This window comes from Aptenodytes forsteri, unplaced genomic scaffold (assembly GCF_000699145.1).
Source record: "Aptenodytes forsteri isolate BGI_AS27 unplaced genomic scaffold, ASM69914v1 Scaffold605, whole genome shotgun sequence".
Taxonomy (NCBI): Eukaryota; Metazoa; Chordata; class Aves; order Sphenisciformes; family Spheniscidae; genus Aptenodytes; species Aptenodytes forsteri.
Genome location: NW_008794427.1, coordinates 214,345 through 234,258, shown reverse-complemented (window position 1 = coordinate 234,258; position 19,914 = coordinate 214,345). Strand labels below are relative to the sequence as shown.

The window sequence follows — 19,914 nt, the reverse complement described above, 5'->3', positions numbered from 1 at the left end:
AATGTTGGTTTAGGGCTTGTCAGGTAGGATCTCAGGTGCCCTCAGATCTATTAATCATACAGAGGTGGCGGGAGGTGCACAGTACCTTCCAGGACTGTCAGTACGTCAGCTTCCTATATCTACGTGTTTGACTAATAGTGAGGAAAACTAAAAGGGTTGTAGATATGCTTTTGCCTCTTGGCTGGAAAAGTCTGTTTGTTAGGCTCAGTCTAATGATAATGGTGATTTTGTCTGTTCTTGGCTTAGCCTGAGAGAAAATAGAAGGATACCTTAATAATTGACACTTAGGGCTCCTCCGTCAGGAAGGGCAGTGCAAAAATACTACCAGTTAAGTATCTCCTGCAGTTAATTGACTTAATAAGATTACACAAGACGAGCGAGCATAGGGTGCAGTTTTCATGACTTCTAGTTAGCCCTGCCACACCACTGCTTTTTTCACTCTGACATACAGCTCCCCAAACACAGGCATAGCATTCCCCCCCCAAAAGCCATTGAATTCTGATGAAATTAATTTTTTTAGCTGAAATTCTAAGCTGCCTGTTTCTCACAGTTGACCTTCAAGGCAGAAGTGTAATTAGAGCAGAATAACTTTATTTGAAGATGCTCCTTTCTCCACCCAAAATTAGCTAAATTCTTTGTGGTTTTTCAGACAAGTAAGTTAAACTTTTTTTTTTTTCCATCTTTAAAAGGATGCAGAAAATGTTAACACACAAGCAAAGCTATGTGTTAGGTTCAATGAAATCATTTTGGGCCAACCAAAATATTTTGGCTTTCATTTTTGCTGAAAAACAGAAAAAACTTTTTGGCTCAGGGTGACCTGAACCAATTTTTTGCTTCCTTGTGGCTTTGCTGCTGACTCCAAACACCAGTACTTGCACAGTTTGACATACAGTATTTTTTTGAAAACTCACTAGCCAAGATGCAAACTCTGTTAAACTAACTTTTATCATTGTCACATTCCCAGAAATCAGACTGCCCTTCCGATTTATGAAAAAAAAAAAAAAAAGGAAAAAAAAAACCTTATGAAGATCATTTTTTGCAAGGTAGTACATGAGCAATTACTTCATATTTTTCTATATTACGAAGGAGCAACTGCATTTATTGAGATTTTATATTAAAAAGCCACAAGAAATGAAGCAAACGCTTAATATCCTGCAATTCCATTGTTACAAAATGCAGGGAAAACAACCTTGTGCAATCAGTAGTAGGGGAGGGCTAGCCTAGAAGAGCATAATCCTTGAAACTCTTGTTTCAGGAAGTAAAAACAGACCAGTAAGTCCCGCATTTCTCCTCGCACTAGAATTTCACCTAAAGTTTTGCCATTTGTCTCTTTTGGCAGAATTACTAGTTGGCTAATCTAGGTTGTAAATGTGGTAGAAACTGGCATGAGTCTGTTACCATCTTCTCCTGTATTCCTGTTTTATTAGCCCCATCATCTAGTGAGGTTTTACTGACTTCTTAATCCCTCTGGCCCCTGAAGAACCACAAATTTCAACCTTTGTTCAAAACAAACTTTTATTCAGTTACCCCTTGGCTCCAGCTGCACAGCAGTAGCTGGGGGCCAAGTTTGGCCAAAAGACTCACTCTCTTTTGACTCGAAGCTGGGACTCCTCCAAGAATTCTTACTGAAACTTGGCATTTCCTAAGCATGGCTGTTACTTTCACCCACGTCTACTCCAGCTGGTAGCATGCAGCCATGTTACTGGAAAGTCTGGAAAACATGTTGTATCTGGTATGCGCTCCTTCTCTGCAACTTGCAATTTTTAATTGCAAGGAATATAGTGCAACTAATTCAAGCTTCCTGAGAACTGAACTGCAGCTCTCAGGAGTGCAGATGAGCTCCAGAGTGCTCAAAATCTCTCTTTACAGAGCTGTATTTAACCTCTGTTTTAGGTGGGTTTCCCTCCAGGTGTGGTGAACATTGTGCCAGGCTACGGCCCCACAGCTGGAGCTGCTATTTCTACCCATCACAGCATTGATAAAATTGCTTTTACTGGATCAACAAAGGTAGGTGATGGACTTCTCATAAAACACCTGCTGTTCCTCTTTGCATTCTCTTCTAAAACTGCCATCCACGTAAGACTGGACCAAAGAAATGTCGATGATTTTTGTATTGCCAACACCATGTTCCATCATATTCCATGTGACAGGATTTCTCAGAAGTGTTTGGGATTTGTCTAATTCAGGTCCTTGTGCTTGTGATAATCCCACAGCTCTGTAAGCTGATTTTTGCCAAACCGCCACATTTCTGTAAGAACTGTAAGTAATAAATGCTCTGACATAAGGTAAGACAGTCTAGAGGAGAGGCTGGCAGTGACTTAACATCATGTCATTGACCTGATGGAGCTTCTGGGCCAGTTTGCCTACCAGTCCTGCCCTGCAAGCGTGTGCAACTGGAAAACATGTCAGTCAGAGCCCTGAACAATTCTTCCTTGGCTTTAGTTACCTCTGAGGAACTAGGACTTAAATAAAAACATGGCCCCATGCCCGAGGCTTCCTCTGCTGACGTGGATGGGATTAACATTTGAGCTTCTTTTGAGACCTGCACAGTAAAGCACCTTCTATTCAGTTTTTTCCTGTAAATAGCTACGGCTGCCTTGGGGTGGAAGCGAGACCTCTGCACTGTCAGACACCTACAGCCGTCCTCTTCTGTACCTACACGGGGGAAAGGAGCACATGGCTTGGCCTAGTCCACGGAATTGAACACAGCTATGGCATGCAAACAAATTTGTCTCCAGTAATCACTGCTGCAAATTCTCAAACAAAAGCTTGCTTAGAAATGTGAATGTTTTTCCACTCACTGCTCTAGATTTTTCTTGCAACCCACTGAAGAGTGGCAGTGTCCAAAGAATGGAAATACTGACACCAATGGGTGCAGTTGAGGCAAATATAGTCTCTTTTATTTCCTTGAGTAACGCTATTCTTGCTGAGCATTTGCCAAATTCATCCATTCTTACGTCTATCTTCACAACTGCAGAGTGTAACCTAATTGTATAATGATGACAAATTACTTTGAATGGTATTCTTGGTCGGTAAAGGTAACTCACTAAACACTCAAAAGCTGCTGCATTTAACAACAGTACCATCTAGTGGCTTTGTGTACATGCTGACTGCTTCGCTTATCCTGTAGGAGAAGGTGCCTTAAGTCTCTGTTTCTGTACAGAGATCATGGGAACAAACATGAACGCAATAAAGTAAAAGTTCACAGTGAGCTTTTACTCTCTTGATAGTTGGCCTAATCTAGGAGTTTACCCAGATACATGCTTCTCTCCAAGTGCTAGATCAGAAACTTTCAGCCCAGATTAGACGCTGGCTGTGTGAAAACAATACAGTTTATAGACTCATCCAGCCCACATGGGTCTGTTTGGGTTTTTAATGAAAAAGGAGTATCCAGTGGATTAGGGGCAGAAGGAAAATCTCAGCTGCTGGAGCCTGTAGGCAAAAAACTGCTATAGATGCTGTGCTTGTCTTCCTAATCCATGGGTGTGCAGGAAACACCAAGGGAGATAGATTCTTTGCTAATGCATGTGTAATTTAGAAGTGTTTTCTTCCCCCTCCGCCCATCTGTGAGTTCAGCTGCATCTCTGCAGTATTTGCAGCATAATGCTACTGTTTCTGAGCCAGGAAGTGAAGCTAATTCAAAATACATTTTGACTTAGTTTTTAAGCCCCAGCTTGGGCTCGGTGCCAGCCTGGAAATACTGATCTTAAACTCCACGAGAATTTTCCCATCTAGATTTCTTGCTTTCCCTTAGTTTATTAATTTACTCCTCTTCAGCCAGCTAGCTTGTAGTAGTGCCTCTTGCGAAGCTATGTGTATCTGCAGCAGGACGCATCACTTATTTCTGCTGTCTCTAGGACTAGGCTGCTGAGTGACTAGAGGTGATCTGCACTGCTAGGTTCAGGAGTCTTGCTCGAGTTACAAAGGCAAACCATGAGAAATACAGACTTATAACTGTCAGCCAGCTGCCCCATGCTTTCCTTGCTCACAGCTCCACTCCAGGGCAACAGTATTTTTAGGCAGAAATGACGTGAAGGTTGCCATGTGCAAAGGTAAAATACAGGAAAACCAGTTACAAAATGAGGAAATTCAAATATAAGGTCACACTTAAAAAAATAACCTGCCTTAACAATTGAAGCTCCCAAATAGTTTTAACTCATACTGTTTCTAACAAAATTAGATTACTAAATGATTCTGATGCTTGATTTATGCTCTTCTTGTAAGGAAGAGCATTTTTTAAAACAGAAATTGCTATTTTGGTGTTACCAGTATAAAAAAGAAATAGCACAGTCAGTCAGAATTTGGGGAAAACATTTGATGTTAAACAATTTTTCGGGGGGCAGGGGGGGAACCTTAGTTTGACATTACTTTGGTTAAATTCTGGAAGCAAAGTAAATCCTTCCCTTCAGGAGAGGGTGGCCAGATAAATTCCACCAGATGGTCAGAGCAGGTTCCTGGGCAGAAAGTGCCACAGCAGAGCTAGATGGAGTTTGTCTGTTGACATCCTCAGGTACTGCCTTGGAAGGAACATGTCTCAGCTACTCTTACGCGTGGAGCAGCTCAGCCTAAACTGTCAGAAAGAAGTAGTTTTCCCCTAAATGTCAAAATCTCTACGTGGCTTTCTGGTATGGGAGTGGTAACAGATAGGAACAGTGAGTTCTTATCATTGCCTTGGCAAGATCTACTCTAAGAAGTCAAATTCCCTATTTTTAAAAGTAAAACTCATAAACCTTGGAGCCCCATTGATTGTCTCACTAGCTTGCACTGGGTGGGAAATGCCTTGTTCTGCATCTCTGGGTAGCAGATAACTTCAAGATACAGTTCCTGTAGCTCTCTCACATAGCCAACCCTTTCAGATCTGCCTAAAACAGACATTAATTCTGGGGCTGGTTTTGACCCAACACATCGCATCAGTAAGAATCTCAAATCATTTAAGAATGTTATCCCTGACTTCTACCTGCTTCAGCCACCCACCAGGCTCTTCTACCCATGTTAGCATCACACTTGACACGCTGAGTTAAGACTTTCAGGGGAAACAGCTCGTGTCCTCTTTGTGTCTCAATGCTACAGGTTGGAAAACTGATCAAGGAAGCTGCTTCTAAAAGCAACCTCAAAAGGGTGACGTTAGAGCTTGGAGGGAAAAACCCCTGCATTGTGTGTGCAGATGCAGACTGTAAGTATTGGCTGTTGTGTTTATTTGCTGTAAGATGCTATGAATGTGGTGCTTTTGTGTGCCTCTGCTGTCCTTTGGTAGCTAGCAGGGCTGGTGTTTACCGTTGCATCCACCCCAAAGGCTGGAGGAAACCCCTGTCCAAGAGCAGGATGCAGTTCTGCTTCGCTGGAGCCCTTGCATAGCACGGGGACCATTCCCATGGCAAATGAGCAGACCATTATACTGTTGCCTTCCCTGGGGATGGCTGCAGTTGCAGATAAATCTTGAATTTGTGCATTTCTGCTGTTGTGGCGCCTTCTTTTTGGTTGGTGGTACTGCAGAGCGTGAGCCAAGCAGTGGGGAAAGCAGTTTTCTAAAATGCAGCCCCTCTGCAGGCATTCCTATGACAGGAGAGTTTTGTAGGATCTGATCTAATCCAGCCTTCACCTCTGGGTGAAGGTCTGCAGGACTCATTTCGCATGTTCTGTTGTGACTTTGTTGCATTAGTGAGTAGCCTAGGGGATATGTGTAACCTGTGACCACCATAGTAGTTGGAAAATGCTATTTGGCTTGGGGAAAATACTCTCCACTCTCCTGCACAGCACAGCAGAGGTTGAAAGCCAGAGGTATTTGTGCCATCTGCTAATAGTGAGCATTGCAAGGACCTGGTCTGAGCTGGCTGTACAACAGAAGGGCCCACTGCCTTCTAAACAATCACTGCTGAAACTAGTCTTCAGGAACCAATGCACGGTATCTAGGAATCCACATCTGAATTCCCACAGCAAGAAAAACTGGTTACTGCCCTCAGTGAGTCCTTGTGGAAGAAAGTATCAGAAGCTATGGCAAACTAGACCTTGAGACAAAAGGCAGGAAGGGGGGTGGAAATAATAAAGAGATCTGGTTTGGGGGCAGTATGAGGCCTTGTGAGTGCCTTCAATGGGTGTGGACCATTGTCAGCATTTTTTAAGGAGGCTTTCGAAAGAGAAAGGAAAAAACAAGTTTGGAAACACTGGAAGGCTGAAACTGTGGATGTGGTAACGCTTTTCCCTCCTGGGCCGTGTTGCAGTGGACTTGGCAGTGGAATGTGCCCATCAAGGCGTGTTCTTCAATCAAGGGCAGTGCTGCACGGCTGCCTCGCGAGTGTTTGTGGAGGAGCAGATATATCCAGAGTTTGTCAAGCGCAGCGTGGAGTATGCCAAGAAGCGACTTGTGGGAGACCCCTTTGATGCCAGAACTGAACAAGGGCCCCAGGTAACTGTGTGCCTGAGAACAGTTGTTTGGTTTTTGGTTGTGTTTTTGTTTAATTTTCCTTGTGTAAATATTATCCTTGCGAATATGGTCCCAGCAGAAGCGCTGAGGGGTGAGTAATGTATCATGACTTTATTTTTCTCTCTAGTTTAAATACCAATTAATCACAACTGTTGAAATGTTATGTTGTAATTTTTTTAAACACAAATGTATTTAATTCACTTCTTATCCAGCTTTATGGAAGGGGCTGTCTCCCTGGTACAGTAATACAAAGCATGTTGCAGTGAGCAATAGCAACGCGCAGAAGAGTGCAGCTGCAGAAATGGCCATTCAGCTACTTGGCTGTGTTGGTGATGACAAGTAATTAGAGCCCAGGGACTCCTGAGTCCCCACTTTCCCTCTCCTCCTCTGCCCCCTTTCTGATCCTTTGGAGAGGTTTCAGCTGAATTAGGAGGAAGAACCATGCCAAGCTGCTGTCACGACCAGCTTTGTCAATGCTTCCAGAGCCTTCCTCTTATTTTTTCCTTCCAAAGCAATCTGAGCTGTGGTGGAAGGCTCTGGAGGAAGATGATCCTTGGGTCAGATCTTCTAACAGGGCCACTGTTTGCTACCAAAAATAAAGGGGGAATCCCAGAAATCTATAGCCTAGGCCTCCTGTTCTCAGTACTGTACTGTGAGGTTTTTCTTCCTTGATGCTATATAGGATCCCCCAGAGAAGGGATGACAGGGGGGACATCTGCCTCCCCTTATCTGGATCTAGGCCCATTTACACATGATCCATGCATGGCAAAACCTCATTGCATGTCCTCATGCATGGGGAATAAGATGATATACATCCTGCGTTCATGCTGGGGCTGCATCTATCCCTGCAACTTGTCTAGAAAGAGATTTCAAACTGCTCAGCAGTCTTAGGAAAATAATCCCATGCTGGAACTTGCTTCAGCAGAGATGAGCTGACCCTCAAACTGTTTCAAGGTCTGCTCTTACCTTCTGTTAAGAGCTGTCAGCTTTTCAGGTTGGTTTGTTGTTTGTTTTTCGGTCGGGGTTTTTTTTTAATATAACATCATCCTAAACCTTATCCAGCAGTAGCAGTAAGTGAGCTGCATTTATAGTTAGTCCCATGAGGACCATGTTCACCTGGCTGCTCTGACAGAGACCATCGACTTAATGAGAACAGCTCCTGAAATCATAGGGAGTAGTTGTGAGGTTTTAAAGGATGAAACACTCTGCAGTGAGCAGAACATGTAGAATTGGGCTGCTTATTTCAGTTCATCCATGCTCCCAGCTCTTGCCGGGCTGTCAGAGCACTTCCCAGTGAGCACTATGGCAGAGCACCATGTTCTGGTATCACTACTGTGGCTTAAGGGAGACTCTTTGTATACAGAGCTATAATCAAGGGTAGCAGTAAGTCAGAATAGCAGCAGATTTTAATTTAATCTGGTCAGATTTTAAATATGGCCCATCTGTCCTCTTTCCCTGTTCTGGCTTACCTGTTACGCTTGTAGCTAGGAGAGATAGCACGCCCACACACACACACCTGAACTTCTGTGCATGCAACTGTCAAGCCCAAGATGGGAAGGTGTTGAGAGAGTGGGAGGAAACTGTTAATCTCAAAGCTTTCATGTGGCTGCCAGTGTAAAGGAGCAACCACTTCCTCTGCAGATATGGTTGCTTGCTGTCTGGAGCCTACACTGTAAGATGCAACACACAGAAATTCAAGCAAAAGAGAGAAATGATGCAGTGTCACAAGGGCTTAAAATACCTCCAAAAGTAGCAAAGATTCACACCTGCCCACAAGTTACTGTTCAAATGTGAAGCTTCCAGATCAAATTCTTCCTCTGTTCCTGAAGTAACCTGCTCTGCTGTGAGGGTTTTTTTATCTTGAACTGATGGATAAGGGAAGAATCACCAGGAAAAATAATCTTTCTTCTTCTTCTTCTTCTTCTCTCCCCATCAGGCCTCAGTTGCTTCAGATCCAGGTCGTTGTTTTATTTTCCTGTGGGTCAGGTTGAACATACACAACAGCATTACAAAAACGTTCCACGTGCTGCTGTGTAGACCCCATTCTGGGATGATCACTGACTTAGAAGCCAGAAGTGGGAAGGAGTTGGAGCCAGCCCTTAGGCTGACGGTGGTCGTGGCCTATGATCTTTTTGGTCCTACGTCAGCTCCAAGTGCTTGTAGCCAGACCACAGGACCAGCAACTTATGCAGACTTCAGAAAGTGTAAAATAGGAGAGTCCCTGCAGTCCAGACTTGGAGCTATTGCTCTGTGAAATCAAGACACACCGTGGCTGAGCATAGTGTTCTAAGTAGCTGCTGAGACAACCTGGAGCAGGACAGCATAGGGTGACAGACAATACTCTTCCACAAGAACTTAAAGTTGATGTAAGCCAGTACTGGAACAGTGGTTTTGTCTGCAGCTGCTTGTTCCTATATTGCTCTGCAGTTATGAACTATATTGGGGAACTGGCTGATTCAGGTCTAATCCAGCCTTTTTGGAAGTGAGGAAGAAAGGTTTTACTCAAGTCAGTTCCCTGATGTGGGTTACTGTGCACTGGCATGGATGCTTGTGGCATGGGGAAAAGACTGTGTCAGCTGCAGGATTGGGTTATGCTGATATAAACTGCACTGCTCTGATCAAAATTAGGTCAAATTTAAACAATATTAAATTTAAACAGAAATGAGGCATGCTTCTGATGAGACTTCTCCAAAACTCACGTGTGTCTGACTGTGTTGGCTGGCTGGAATTCAAAGGACACCACAAGAAACCTGAGGGGTGATCAGGACTGTTTGAGTAGAGTGCCAATCTCAAATGCAGACCAAGGGCATTTTTTAACTTTGGAGTCCTGTGAGCTGTATCATAGGAAGTAATAAAGTAAATCTGCACAGATGGCAAACTGGTTAGCCGGGACATTATACAATTGTGAACAGCAGACTGCATTAGATGAGACTAACGTCCTGGTGGACTAGAACAGGGATTAGATTAGAACAAGACTAGGCTAGTTTTGTTACTGTAGAACCCCAAATACTGGGATTTGTGGACTATAAGGCCTGGTCTACAGGAAGGAAATAAGCACTAAGGCTGTCTCGTGGCAGTTGCTAGCCAGAAGTTTTTCAGCCCAAAACCTATTGTTTGATTTTTAAGACGGTGAATATTTTCTTTAGACTGTAGACATTTGTGTACTTTAGGATTAAAGCGTGAAAGTAAAATACGTAAGTAGAAAGAGTATGTGTCCAACAGCCAGTTAGACAGAGTTGTAGGGTTTTTCTGTAGGATTACAAATGCTAGGTTTGGAAAAGGAAAAACCGCTCCTTGCAGTCTTGACTTAAATGAAGCAAGATATGAAGATTTGGAGGGTCTCAGATTTTCAGCATTGCAGTGATCCTTAGAAGCCTTCCTCTCTTTTTGAATTAGATGGACAAATAGTAGAATTTGCTCTAGCAGATCATGTGTTTTTAATAGAAGTCAATGCTTGAACCATAAATAATAGTGGAGTAGGGGACAGAATTTAAACAAGCCTTGCAAGCTCTAGTTACAATGACAAATAGTTCCACCCTTGCATGTCATTTTTACAAATGTTTTCTTTCTCCAGTGTCTTTTCATCTAACTATAGTTTGCCTTGCAACAAGTTACAGCTGTATAAATATCCTTGTTTTGTTTTCTGTGATGTGAAGTGGATGAACTGGATTGGTCTGGATCACAGACATGCCAGGATGGAAAGTACTTGCAGATATTTTCAAATTATTTACATTTGGCAACTAAGCAACCAGACAAATAGACAATATGTATGACACCTGCCAAACTTACTATGTGACACTCTGTATCCTACATAAGGGCACACATTTCCTTGTGCAGTAGCATGTATGAGGTGTCTTCTTGGGTAGCATCTTAACACATGAGAGAATGTGAGCACTTAGTACAAGCTGTCCACAGTGCATGTGAAACACACATCTGTGTGGCAGGAGATGTACTGTTCTCTGTTTTCACTGTGTACCAGAAGTACCCCAAGGACACCCTCCTGAAGCTTTGATATTTGTCTAAAAGCATGAAAACTTGGATTGCGTGTGGCCAGGATTAACTAGGGACAGGATATAGTCTGTAATCTGGAGGAGTCGAGTGTGGAGCGCTCTGTGTAAATAGTCCCAACTGGCAGCTGGCCCTGCTGAAATAAAAACAGATGCCTAGGGAGGGGTATTGAACCAGTACAAGCATCTGGAGATACCTGGCATTAAGAATAACCTCCCAGGCTGCCAGGGCACCTTGAACCAGTGGGTGGAGTCTTTTCTTTAATCACCTCAATGAATTTGTCAAGGTTTTTGTTAGTTTTACTTTTTTTAAACGTCTCCATAAGTCTTTTACCATCTGCAGCGTGCTGCGATGAGGTGTTTCATTCCTTAATTATGTATCATGCAAATAACCACATCTGTTTGTTTGAAAGCTGACAATACCTGCAGTACACTGCTGCGTGTGGAGCACAAAAGAATGACCAGTATGGATCAGAAGTGCTGTGGGCTTCTGCACCTCTTCCCAGCACATGACCCACTGTGCTTGTGGAGTACGTGATGTCTCCTCCAAGTCTTGGTGCAGGGCTGCACAGCTGTGTTACTTCCTGTAACTGGACTGGCCTTTCCCCAGCTCTACTGAAACCCCTAGTTTAAAGGCTAGTAACACAACAGTACTCGTTATTTGAGATTACTGCATATTTAGGTGTGGGTGGGGAGGAGTTAGGCAAGGTTGGTAGTTAAAAGTGATGATATGGCTCCCAGTCCAGAGAACCAAAAAATGCTGGGATGGTACTAGTCTCTAAGATCCGTGAAAAGTGATTCTGATTTTGCAAGTATGGCTTCAGTGCAGTAGCTGTTCTGAAGTCACCCCACTGATAGGGCTTATCTTTGAGGCTGTTCGTATAGCGTGCGTGTGTGGAAAGAGATAGAGGCAGAGCTCACTGGGTTCTTGCAGCTGGGGACAGATAGCTGTGGGTGAAGCTGTACATTACAGAAAAGTCCACTTAATAGTTTATATACCCTGATTTTCCTTCCTTGCACTGATTCTGTTGCTGGTCAGATCCCTTGCTGAGCTGACTGAGGTTGTTAGCCCAGCAAAACCCATCTCAGGCTGTTCTCATGGTGCTCCTGAGCTAAATGGAGAAGGTCAGTGAGTCCCAGAGCTGGAGTGAGGTGAGCCGTGGGAGTGCATATCCAGGATGCGGAGGAAGGGAAAGTGGGGAGACCCCCGCCATGTGGCAGCAAACTATTAGATCAAGCTATCACATGTAACTTCACCTTCTGTTTTCTGTGGCTCAGGGCTATGCCCATGTCCTGTCTTTCAGCCTGCTTATTGCCTGACTGCTGTATCATAGAATGAGATGTAAACTTACCTGGTTCGACAGTGCCCTGCAAATGTGCCCCTGGGCCACATACCATGCCTCTGGTCTCTGGAACAGTGATAATAAAGGCGCTGCTATCTGTTTCTTTTCCTTTTGTGTCTGACAGATTGACCAAAAACAGTTTGATAAAATCCTGGAGCTGATAGAAAGCGGGAAGAAAGAAGGGGCTAAGCTGGAGTGTGGGGGTCTTGCCATTGAAGACAGAGGCCTGTTTATAAAACCCACTGTGTTTTCGGACGTCACTGACAACATGCGTATCGCCAAAGAAGAGGTACAGTACAAGTCACCTGAACCTTTATATGCATTTACTACTGTAAATGGGAAAGAAAAGAGGTATAGTTGTGGTTTGAAGTGAAAACCTGAGAGGTGAATAGAAGTTTCACTTATTTCACTTATTTCAGTGTCCTAACAACTGCCTAATGCTGAAATCCATTCTACGAATGAGGTAGCTTTGAAGGTGAGCTTCAATTTGCAGTGTATGTGCGTGGGGGAGGGAATTGTGAGAGGAGAAGGGGGAGAGCAGAACAAGCAAAAAAACTGTCAAAATGTTTTAGCAGCAGTTTTTGTGCAATTAATAGGTGTTTGTTTGCCAGCCCTTTCTAATGCCTTGCTGCTTTCCCCCATTTTGTTTGGTTTTCCAAAAGGGAAGTAGCCCTGTGAGTGTACTCACTGGACCATAACAAACCCGGATAAAAACATAGTGGATAATACTACCCTAAAGCTTTTGGGTCTCATTTCAGGAGAACTTGATATAATGCAAAATACAAGCACATGCCTTACCTAGATACAGCTGCTATAAATGCTGCTTCTGAATAAGAAATAGTGGTGAGCGAGGGGTTTCTGTCTGAATCCTTGATTTTAAATCTAAATAACTGAATAAAAATAACTGAAACTGTGGCAGGCTGGAGCAATACTACATATTCTTTGCCCTGAAGTTTGAAGGTTTTCTGAAGACAGAGTTAAGCTCTCCCGCTCTACGCAGATGGATGGTTGTGCATGCCGTGTGCTCTTACACACCTCCTACTGAGTGGACTTGAAATTGCTCCGCTGTGGTACATACTGATTCAAAGTGACAGAGGACAGTGTAATGTGTGTTCTTGCTCCACTACTTTGTAAAAAAGGAGTTGCTTTATTGCAGAAAGGTGGGACAAGAACTCTGGGACCTGAAGCTGGTGAGGAGGGAAGGAATGGCCTTGCTATACTGCCACTGAAGAACTTTTCTCAAGTAGCCTTAGCATCTGAAATAATCCCAGATTCTGTTCTCATGGTGAAATCCCCTGAGACTGACCATTTTTTTTTCCTATATGAAAACATGGTCGAAGCCAGCAAAATGCAGATCTAATACTCTGGCTTTCATTATTCATATGCAGAAAAATTGAACAAGCTGCATGTGATTAGATCCTGTGATATTCCTTTGAAATAGAAGTTAATCTACTTTTCGTCATGTTCCCCAATGGAAAATAAGTAGTTGCCAAAGTCTAGCTGGCACTTGTATTTTATAGTTTATCCTAGTGCTTTTTATGGGGCTGCTTACTGTTCACTCCTGGCAAAATGTTTAGATGTCTCAGATCTGCCACAGAATCTCTAAGGAACCTGGGAAAGATATCAGTCAGCCTATGCATGAGTTACATTCTAAAAATAGAGGGAATAAGAGCTGAAATTCCCATGACAGGCCTTTTTTTAACGAACTGACTCCAAATCCCAAGTCATGATTCATGAAGCTTATCCAGTTTCATTCATTTGCAGTTTTGTTGCAAATGCATGTTCATCCTTTGCCTAGGATCAAGGCTCCAGTTAAGTACCTGGATCTCCCAAAACGAGGAAATTTAGAAACACTTGTGTGAGCCTAAAGGCCAGGCAAACTGCTTAGCCTGGCCCTCAAGGTGGCACAAGTGAGACCGTATCTCACCTTGGGTGGGTGTTTATTGTACTGCAGGATCGTGCAGGCCAGAAAAGGGCCCACCTTTGATACTGTACGTGATGAGAGACTCCATCCCAGAAGTTGGGAAGTATTGTGTATGCCGGCTGCCTTTATACTGGCAACCTGAGAAGCCAAGTTTGTGGTCAAACACATATGTGGTAAATGTACTGCATGCAAATAAACTGCGTACAGTGACAAAATCAGAGTCAAAACCAAGGAAGAAAACTTGCAATCCTTGAAATATATTAATTACTTTTTGAGTATACTCAACTGAGTTCAAAAGGAGAGTTGTAAATGGAGTAAGGATGAATCATTTGAAACTTGTCCAGATCTAACTCTGCTTATTTTCATTGTTACAGATGATCCGTTACTTGTTGGATCTTAGTATATATTAACTACTATAGCACATCACTGTACTTCTTTTGAAGTCAGTTTAATTAGTAGTTTTTAAGAGACTCTATCAGTGACTTCTAGAAGGCTAGGATATAACATTTTTAATATAGTATCAAAACAAAGCATCTGATTCTGATTACTTCAGAATTACCATGATTAGCAAAGGCTTTCCTGTACTAATGTTTAAATTGATATGTGCAGATATTTGGGCCAGTTCAGCCAATTATGAAGTTCAAGAGTATAGAAGAGGTCATAAGAAGAGCCAACAGTACCGAGTATGGACTTACGGCTGCAGTGTTCACAAAGAATCTGGACAGAGCATTAACGCTAGCGTCTGCATTGCAGTCAGGAACTGTCTGGTAAGTAGTGTGGGACCAGAGTGTGGGCTGGGATTTTGCTTCCTGGGAGGGGAGAAGGATGTATGATTTGGAATCACGTGTAAGTGCTGGAGGTAAGATGTATTAGTAGTCTGCTTAATTCTTGATATTCTGCTCAGAAGCAACATCCATTCGTCAAAATAAGGTGGTGAGGACCAGACAGTCTGGCGAGAAATGGACTGTTTGTTCAATCGATGTAGTTCTTCATCTGGAAAACTCTGAAAATGTAGGGGTTGTAGTAAGTTCCACCAGACATGATGCCATTCAAAATCCTGTGTGTAGAAAAAAGCAGTTCTTATGATCTTTAGGTAGCATCAGATGGGGTCTTAGATGCACAAATCAGTATGGGCAGTAGATGGCATCACACCACTGTCAGAAAGATAAGTAGCTATTTTTGCTTACAAAATTTCTTATTTTATATTAGAATAATTTAAAAGATGGAATCCTGATTTTTTCCCCGCTAGAGATAGGAATTTGATCTGGTGTCTGATTATGATGCATACAGAGGATTGATTTCAAAAGTTGGTCCCAGAAGAATCTGCCTCTGAGTAGTATTTACATAAAAATGGGATGTTGGGCTTTGAAGGATACATGCGCTGTACGTACGTGAAGGGGCAGTCCTTCAGCGCCAAGCCATACCTGCCTCTCTTCAGTCATTTGATCTTACTGACATGCTGAGGAAGTATCTGCATTAGCTTTTCCTACCTAGTGTCTATAGAAATGGGGCTAGTGCTTTTGTTTTACTGTGACACAATTGTCTAATGCAGTCCAACTTTTTTCTATACCTGGAAGTGGATGGTGGGGCCTGCTTGTGTTTAAACAGCTTTCTGAGTAAACATGTTCATTTCAGAATGTGCTTCATTAAACTAAGGAATAGGTTGGACTATTTTAAGCACGGCTCCGAACACAGCATAAATTCCAGCTCAAGCATGAATGTCTTGGCCATTAGAGACTATGAAGTGAGATGTGGGTCAGACTGAGTACCACTGAAACGTTTTTTGTTTCTGTAGCAAAATAAGATTTTATTGCTAAAATCTGATTTCTCAAGTGAATGAACTGTATAAAGAGAAAACTGACAGATTCCAGCCTTTTTTATAGCGTCATTGTTGTCATTATCTTGCTTCTCCTTGGTATTGAATTTGTCTTTTTACAATTCATGTTTTTATTGTAGGATCAACTGTTACAATGCGCTCTATGCACAGGCTCCTTTTGGTGGCTTTAAAATGTCAGGCAATGGCAGAGAACTGTAAGTTTTGCTCAATATTTTGTTTATGTGTGGATGGTGAATGCAATAACAATTGTGACTGTGAAAATATTGTTGAATTTGCTTTTAAACTATCAGGCTTGCAGTATGCTGCACAGGGAAGTGCTAAGCCAGTACAGCGTGGATGTAAAGCACAGATGTGAGAACGTGAGCGGTGCCTTCAGGAGTACCTCCATCTGCTTTATAAGCTCTTGATAACTCAAGTTGAGTCAATTCCACTTGCAAGCATTTTTCCTTACTAGTTAGATTTTTAGATCAAGGGAGAAGTATGGCACCTTGGCTGGGGACACTGGTATCCACCCCAAACCTCCTCCATCTTTATATGGTGGTATCTGGGCCTCCCTTGACTGCTGTATCGTTGCTCCTAGTTGGACCTCTTCACACCTCTGACTTTCTAATATTGGAGCTAGAACAGCAAGGAATGATCTCCAAGATCATTCTACCTCTCACCTTCCAAGCTTGCTACTTAAATTACAGAAAGACCGTCTGTCCCTTTTCCCCAGCCTGACCTGTTGCAGCATGGCTACCAGACATTCCAGCTCTAATTAGTTACGAACGCAGAAATTTTTAAACCAAGGTCACCCTGTAAGTTAGAGGTAGAGCTGAGAAATTGACTTAAATCTTAATTTTCTTCTTGTATAGGAGAGAGGCAGGTTTTATTACACCATTCAGAAGACTCTTCAGAGGAATCTAATGCACCTTTTCTTTCATAAGCCAGATTTATTTCCAGGAACCATTTCCAGTAGCTGTTCTGGTGCATCTGCTGCTCTAAGACATTCAGATGCCTCACTTGCTAAGCACAGCAAATGAATGAATCCTCAAATGGGACATATATATTGAGACATTATGGTTTACTTTGCCTGACTGTCTGACTAATTAAAGGGTGTCAGGGGTTTATCCCTTGGGCAAGGCATGGGAATAGAGCCAGTTTCCACCAACAAAGACAATGCAGTGGTGGGGTCTGTCATCAGTATGCATTTCTGGACCAACTGTGCCCTCTTGATTATACAGTATCTTGTAGATAGAAGCTTACTTTCAGTGAAAAAGTAACTTTAATTGCTGCCTAAGCATTGATAACTGTTTGTGGATGTTTCTTCTATAGGTTCTCACAATAGTACTCAGTTTTCACTAGGCAGAGAGTCACAAGGTGTCATCTTGTGGGTTACTGTGACCAGAAGCATTCATTCCATGTTTCTCTTACAACAGGGTGTGTACTTTGTGTATGTACTTAGCAATTATTAGAAGTGGTGGGCCAAATTGATAGCTGGTGTAGGTTAGTTCAGATCTAGTTTTAATGGCCTGCTGTCATCTACAGCAGCTGTCAATCAGCGGCTAAAATGCACTTGTGTAGAAATCTCTTATCTTAGGGAAGGACACATTAACATGCTACAATTGTTTGTCCCTTTCCCTCCTCTCTCTTTTTTTCCAGTGGTGAATATGCTTTGGCAGAATATACCGAAGTGAAAACAGTCACCATTAAACTCTCCCAGAAGAGTCCATGAAAACAGAAGGCCTAAAATGCTGACACTCCGAATGTGACACATGGGGGACGTGTTCAGAGCAAGGGGGAGGGGAGGGGTAGGAAGGAAAGTGGAAACACCTAACTTTATTCCTCTAGAAACACTGAATCTACGGGACTCCATTTTGTCAACCTGCTCTTCGAAAACTGATTTAACTGACCCTACTGGCAGCATAGCACACACTTGTACTGTACAAGTCCCTGGCTGTACATCTGTCTGCTACCTGTGACTAAAATGCTGGTCAGTCACAGTGTTTGCAGGACATCTGCTTTCAAACTGTACCCATGAAGGACTTGGACATCAATGGCATGTTAGAAAGACTTCTGGTACCATTAGCATGGACTGTTAAACACCTTCAGAGGCATATGGGTTTCACTTGGCATAAATGGACTTGAGTGGTAGGGCTAACACAACTTGACTCAAGTTGGCGGAGTTTGTGTGAAGACTGCAGCTGGAGTTTGGGATGGGAGTGCAAGCTTTCATGGAAGGATCTGTAAAGAAATTCTCTTTGAAAGAGCTATCTTGGTCTCTCTAAAGATACATGCATTCTCCATATTGGTGATATTCTAGCCCTGAATGGGATTTATGGGAGTTTCCTAGAGGACTCCCTTTGGGGCCAGTATTTCACCCAACAGAGCTAGACTTTAAAGTGTCCTTTGAACCTGATGTTTTGGTGTGCACACATTACACATGCTGCAAATGCAAGTTACTGACTTGCTAACCCTTCTGGCTCCGAATGAGTCACAATTGTATCTCAAACCTTCACTATAGCACTTTTCGCAAGAGGATTTTGCACTGTACTTACCGTGATGACACAGAGTTGAATGCTAAGCATGTAGCATGGTAGATACCCCACAGAAAACATCCCACACCCGTCCTTCTGTTCTGGGGGAGGGAGCAGAAGAGCTGCAAGAAGCTGTCCTGCTCTCTCTTTCTCTGTAACTTTCAGGCTGTGTGAACATCTCTTCATTTTTTTGAGCCAGAGCTATTATTATGAGAGTAAAACTTATAAGCTCTACTCACTGCTTCTTTATCCCGTATGAATGTAGCTTAAAATAAATTTCTGGAAGTACAGTATGAAAAGGCAGGTGCTCCCAAGCACACACAGAATGCTAAAGATATGGGTGTACAAACCAGTTACCATGGAATAAGCTATGACTGGACTTAAATGTGTCAGCAGCTTTGCAGTAATTGTCCTCGTGAGTGCTGTCATCTTGTGGCAAGCACAGAGTAGCTGATCCTTCACTGAGGAATAAACTGCCTTGAATTGTCTCTTGCTTACAGTTGTATAAGCGTGCACATACATGAATAGCATCCATGGAATGGCTGTCACACCAAGTTCATGCCTTAGTATCTCCTGCAGTAACTTCTTTACGTGCCCAGACATTACTATGAGATTAACGACAAGCCACATGCTGTCTTCGGTTCCTGGGTTCACTACTTTCCCTCCTCCTGATTCTGTACTGGAGAACCACTGGCAAACATATGGGAAGTTCCATGTCCGCAGGAGCTGTAAGTATGCAGGAGTTAGTGGTGTCAGCTTGTTAGGAAGTTTACCTGATCTTGCTGGGATTGTCCTCTGAGAGCAAACCGACAGAGGTTCCTTGTGGCATATCGACAGATCTCCATAGAGCACTCCTTAAGGTCGCTGCCTGGAGTTTTCAAGATGTCAGAGCTCAAGGCAGAAATGCAGGTCTAACCTCTATTCTCTGACGCAAGCAGGGATTTAACTGGTACCTTCCTTTGCTCAGAGATATACCCAGTCAGTAACAAGTTCTGTTGCATGAGTGGACCTTTTTTTGGAGGAAGAAGGAAGGTGGGTGGCAATAAGTAAGGAAAAAGTTTGCATGAGCCTAAACTTCCTTATTCGTTAGTGAACGTTGAAATTGCACTTCAACACTGCTTAACTTCTTAAATGACATACCTCCAACGGTTGTGTATAAGTAGGTGCCTGTCCTCCCATGGATATGTGAGACAGGTAAATCTCCCCATCCAGTGAAGAAAATGTCCTCCCTCCCCCATGAAAGGCCAAATGGGAACATTGTAAATAAGTTTCTATTTTTGTAAAACACTTAGAGTGCAAACATCTTCTCAGACAAACATTTTACTTTTGCCTACTTGATGGTTTTCTAGGGCTGCAGTCAGACAGTAGGGAGGTAAGGCAAACAGTAAAAGGCTGGTTATCTTGTTATATCTCTGTATTAATTTTTGATAAACAGTGGTTGAAACTGAAATAATCTGAAATTCTTAAAGTTCTAGTATTCTGGCTTTATATGTATGATATATATTTCACCTCTTTTTTTTCCCTTATCAAGTTTTTAAAAAGTCAATGTATCTCTTATTGTATAAATCAGGGTTTGACTCTACACACTGAATTTTCTAAGTTATATAACACTAGACACTAACTTTAAAATAACCCCTTAGAGGGTATATATTCTCTAATTGCACAGTAAGGCTTTCATATGAAATACTACTTTTTTTTTTTAAAAAAAAAAGAACTATATTTATAAATTAGGATACAGTTAATCTAATGTATTTTTATAGCTAAAGGTACATGAAAATGCTATGTTTAAACCTCATGTATATATTTAGACTATGGGTATCTTTTTGTAATAGTTCTTGTTCCTAATAAATGTTTAACTTTGTGAAA

The 19,914-nt window shown here is 42.5% G+C and overlaps 1 protein-coding gene across 1 annotated transcript in view; it reads left to right on the top strand.

Moving 5' to 3' along the window:
* The window catches only part of ALDH1A3 (aldehyde dehydrogenase 1 family member A3), a 33,761-nt gene extending 13,847 nt beyond the window's left edge, over positions 1-19,914 (top strand). Inside the window, exons 6-12 of the mRNA XM_009289468.1 lie at positions 1,894-2,007; positions 5,071-5,173; positions 6,219-6,403; positions 11,896-12,060; positions 14,305-14,462; positions 15,652-15,726; positions 17,174-19,914. Of these exons, the coding sequence (XP_009287743.1) occupies positions 1,894-2,007; positions 5,071-5,173; positions 6,219-6,403; positions 11,896-12,060; positions 14,305-14,462; positions 15,652-15,726; positions 17,174-17,246 (873 nt within the window). The 3' untranslated portion in view covers positions 17,247-19,914. The remainder of the gene's footprint in view (positions 1-1,893; positions 2,008-5,070; positions 5,174-6,218; positions 6,404-11,895; positions 12,061-14,304; positions 14,463-15,651; positions 15,727-17,173) is intronic.